Source organism: Oryza brachyantha, chromosome 1 (assembly GCF_000231095.2).
Source record: "Oryza brachyantha chromosome 1, ObraRS2, whole genome shotgun sequence".
In the NCBI taxonomy this organism is placed as follows: domain Eukaryota; kingdom Viridiplantae; phylum Streptophyta; class Magnoliopsida; order Poales; family Poaceae; genus Oryza; species Oryza brachyantha.
The window spans coordinates 32,500,659-32,504,070 of NC_023163.2; the positions used below are offsets into that span (position 1 = coordinate 32,500,659).

At 42.1% G+C, this 3,412-nt stretch overlaps 1 protein-coding gene across 1 annotated transcript; it reads left to right on the forward strand.

Annotated features, from left to right (window-relative positions):
* The first annotated feature begins 289 nt into the window (after window positions 1–289).
* On the forward strand, window positions 290–1,350 carry LOC102701127 (germin-like protein 1-3). Its single transcript, XM_006645322.3, has 2 exons — window positions 290–488; window positions 582–1,350. The coding sequence occupies exons 1-2, from the start codon at window positions 368–370 to the stop codon at window positions 1,124–1,126; spliced, it is 666 nt and encodes a 221-aa protein (XP_006645385.1). The 5' UTR covers window positions 290–367; the 3' UTR covers window positions 1,127–1,350.
* The last annotated feature ends 2,062 nt before the right edge of the window (window positions 1,351–3,412 follow it).

Here is a 3,412-nt window from a genome sequence, read left to right on the forward strand (position 1 = left end):
TAATTGATTTTCTAGATCTCCTACGACAAAGAGAGAGGGCAACAGATGCGAGGCCGGGGACGTCGATAATTAACATCGCTCGCCTACCGTTAAATTCACTGAAGCTAACAGCCAGGAGCTGGCTAGCTAGCTAGCCTGAGAAATTCAGATTACCACCATAATCTTAATTAGGTTTTTCCAATTAGATAGCTTAATCACATGGTTATGGCACAACCACCCCAGGCCCCAGCTAGCATAAATAGCAGCGTCCTCCCCATTCCCTCCTCATCGTTCTCATCTACATGCAGTTCACTGCACAGCTAGCTAGCTTCACTTCTTAGCTGCAGCCTAGCTAGGTACTTGCAACCAACTGATCAAGGTAAGTGACATGGCCAAGCTCCTCGCCACCTTCGTCGTCGTCTTCCTGGCGCTCGCCGCCACCTCGCTCGCCGGCGACCCGGACATGCTCCAGGACATCTGCGTCGCCGACTACAAGTCCCTTCAGGGCCGTAAGTGATCATCGATCGATCAGTTCCTCTTGCTCTTGTACGTACATTGTTCATGGAAATAAATATGAGATCGATGAATCGATGCACATGCAGCACTGCGGCTGAATGGGTTCCCGTGCAAGAGGCCGGAGAACGTGACGGCGAACGACTTCTTCTTCGACGGGCTGATGAACCCGGGGAACACGGGGAACGCCGTGGGGTCGGTGGTGACGCCGGCGAACGTGGAGAATCTGCCGGGGCTGAACACGATGGGGGTGTCCGTGGCGAGGATCGACTACGCGCCGTGGGGGGTGAACCCGCCGCACACCCACCCGCGCGCCACCGAGATCATCTTCGTCCTCGAGGGCTCCCTCGACGTCGGCTTCATCACCACCAGCAACAAGCTCTTCGCCCGCACCGTCTGCAGGGGCGAGGTCTTCGTCTTCCCCCGCGGCCTCGTCCACTTCCAGAAGAACAACGGCAACTCGCCGGCCGCCGTCATCTCCGCCTTCAACAGCCAGCTCCCCGGCACGCAGTCCATCGCCGAGACGCTCTTCGGCGCCGCGCCGCCGGTGCCGTCCGACACGCTAGCCAGGGCGTTCCAGATCGACGCCGGCATGGTTGAGTTCATCAAGTCCAAGTTCCCCCCCAAGTACTAGGCTGCCGGCGCCGGCGAACTAGCTCGCGCTACCATCGTCTTCGTCCTAGGCGCCATGCACGTACACTGCAGGGATCGATGGCAGCTGAGATAGCTCTACCACGTTAATAATTACGTTTTGTCTAAAAAAAACGTTAATAATTACTAGTACCGTAAGTCATGATTTGCTTAGAGTATTTGTGTGTTGATCGATTTGGTTTGATCTATTTCTAATATTTCCATGCACGCAATTTGTATTTGTATTTCTTTTTCTTTTTTGAATTTTTTGAGTCGATCGGTTCGTGTCTCGGCCGGGCTTGATCATCACTTCATGAGTACTGTAGTACTTCATGAGCTACCCTACCTACGTTTGAGTTCATGATGCGTACTATGTATCTTTCTGTTGCAATAATAAATGAGTATTTGCTAGCTAATTGCTCTGTTATGACTAGTATATTAATTGCATGAACACAATAACAGAAGAAATAACAGATAACGGCCCCTGACAATTGGGCATGAGAATGTGAACATGTGATTGATGTTTAATTCTAATTAATCTCGCTCATGACCCAGCTTAATTGGAATTGTGTTGTGTAGCATCTTTATATGCCTAAAACTGTGTTTGACTCAGGCCTAATTAAACCTTGCAAGTATTCACGACTTCAGGCACACAGAAACTATTAAAATAACATAATGCTAAGGGAGTGTTTAGGTTTCAGGTGACATGAACTATTAAATTTAAACATGAAGTAAATTTACAATTCATAAAAATGAGAAAATTACATGTGGGAGTTTTTAGACTTAGCTAAAAATAAATCAAAATCATATATATATATATATATATATATATATATATATATATATATATAATGACAAAACTATAGTAAAAAAACTTATCTAAAATCTAAAATTGCAGCCAGGTTTTAAATTAAATGTGTAAGTTTACGTGACTGAAAAATCACAGAAATTCTCAAGCGCCTAAGCAAATCCCATATATTTATAAATAAAAGTTTACCTATTTATTATTCTTTTCATGATTTTGTAATTTTATCACCCGTATTTAAACAACTAAAATTACTCCAAAACATGTACATCAAGAATACATTAATATATGCTTAATTTATCTATTCTTTCTCAATTTTCCTCTCTCAGCTCCCACCTGGGCTCACCCTGCACACCACACCTCAATCCTTCTTCCCACCATGCATGCATATGTGCCACTTCCTTCACCCTGCACACCACCTTAACCCTTCCTTCACCGCCTTCTCTTGTCGATCGCTGTACTGGTGTTCTATCACTACCACAAAAAGGAATCATTAGAGACAGTCAAAGACAATTAATTTGGTGAACCGTTACCATCAACGTGTTTGTGACAGTAGGCAATCATCACATATATATTCACATACCGTATCTGGACCATTTGTACTACCATATATAGATGATTCTTGATAGGTCGTCTCTGATGATGAACTATCAGAAAATGGCTCGATTGGATCGATATGTAGAAGTTTTCAATTAACCATTTTCGTATCGGTATAGTGGACTGGCTAATCTCAAGGACGTCTTTGATAGATGTACCCCGAGAATGATCAAGGTGCATAATTTTTGCTGTCCTTTGGATGAGCTGCATGCAAAGTTCTCGCAAGGATCTCATAGCTTGTTAACAATATTTTTACTTAAAATATCTTCTAGATATATATAGTTAGTAGAATATATTCTGTATTTTTTTAAGTACTTGTAATATAAAAACAACAAGATAAATTCACATGTGTATTGAATTGAATTATCCTATCCAAAACCAATTAAAACAAAGTGACTATAAAACTATAAATTTGTGTCACAAAACCGAACTACAGATTAAATAGAAATGATCAGTCTACCTTCTATGCATGGTTAAACAACACAACTTCTAAAAGAAGGTTTTTTTAACCATCCTTGAAAAGTACCTCAATGTATCAAAAATTTTAGTACAAGTTTTTTTACCTTAATGTAACTTAAGGCACCACACTTTTTAAAGTATAGTAACTTCAGGTACTTTTTTAAAAATGATAAAAAAGCTCCTAAAAGAAACAACAAGAGGTTATACAAGCTAACGCTAATAATGTGACTATATATGGGCTGCAGTGGATTGGGTGGAAAACTCGTGTTTCCCATGAGCATGCTCCCCCAAACTATTATCTTGTTAATTAGATTGAACAGATTAAGTACTGTACACAAATTAATTAACTGAGTACTGTACGTACTTGGTGTCAACCTCAGTCCTCAGGTGTCTTGCGTTTACGCCAGCATATGAACAGGAGCACGTGCA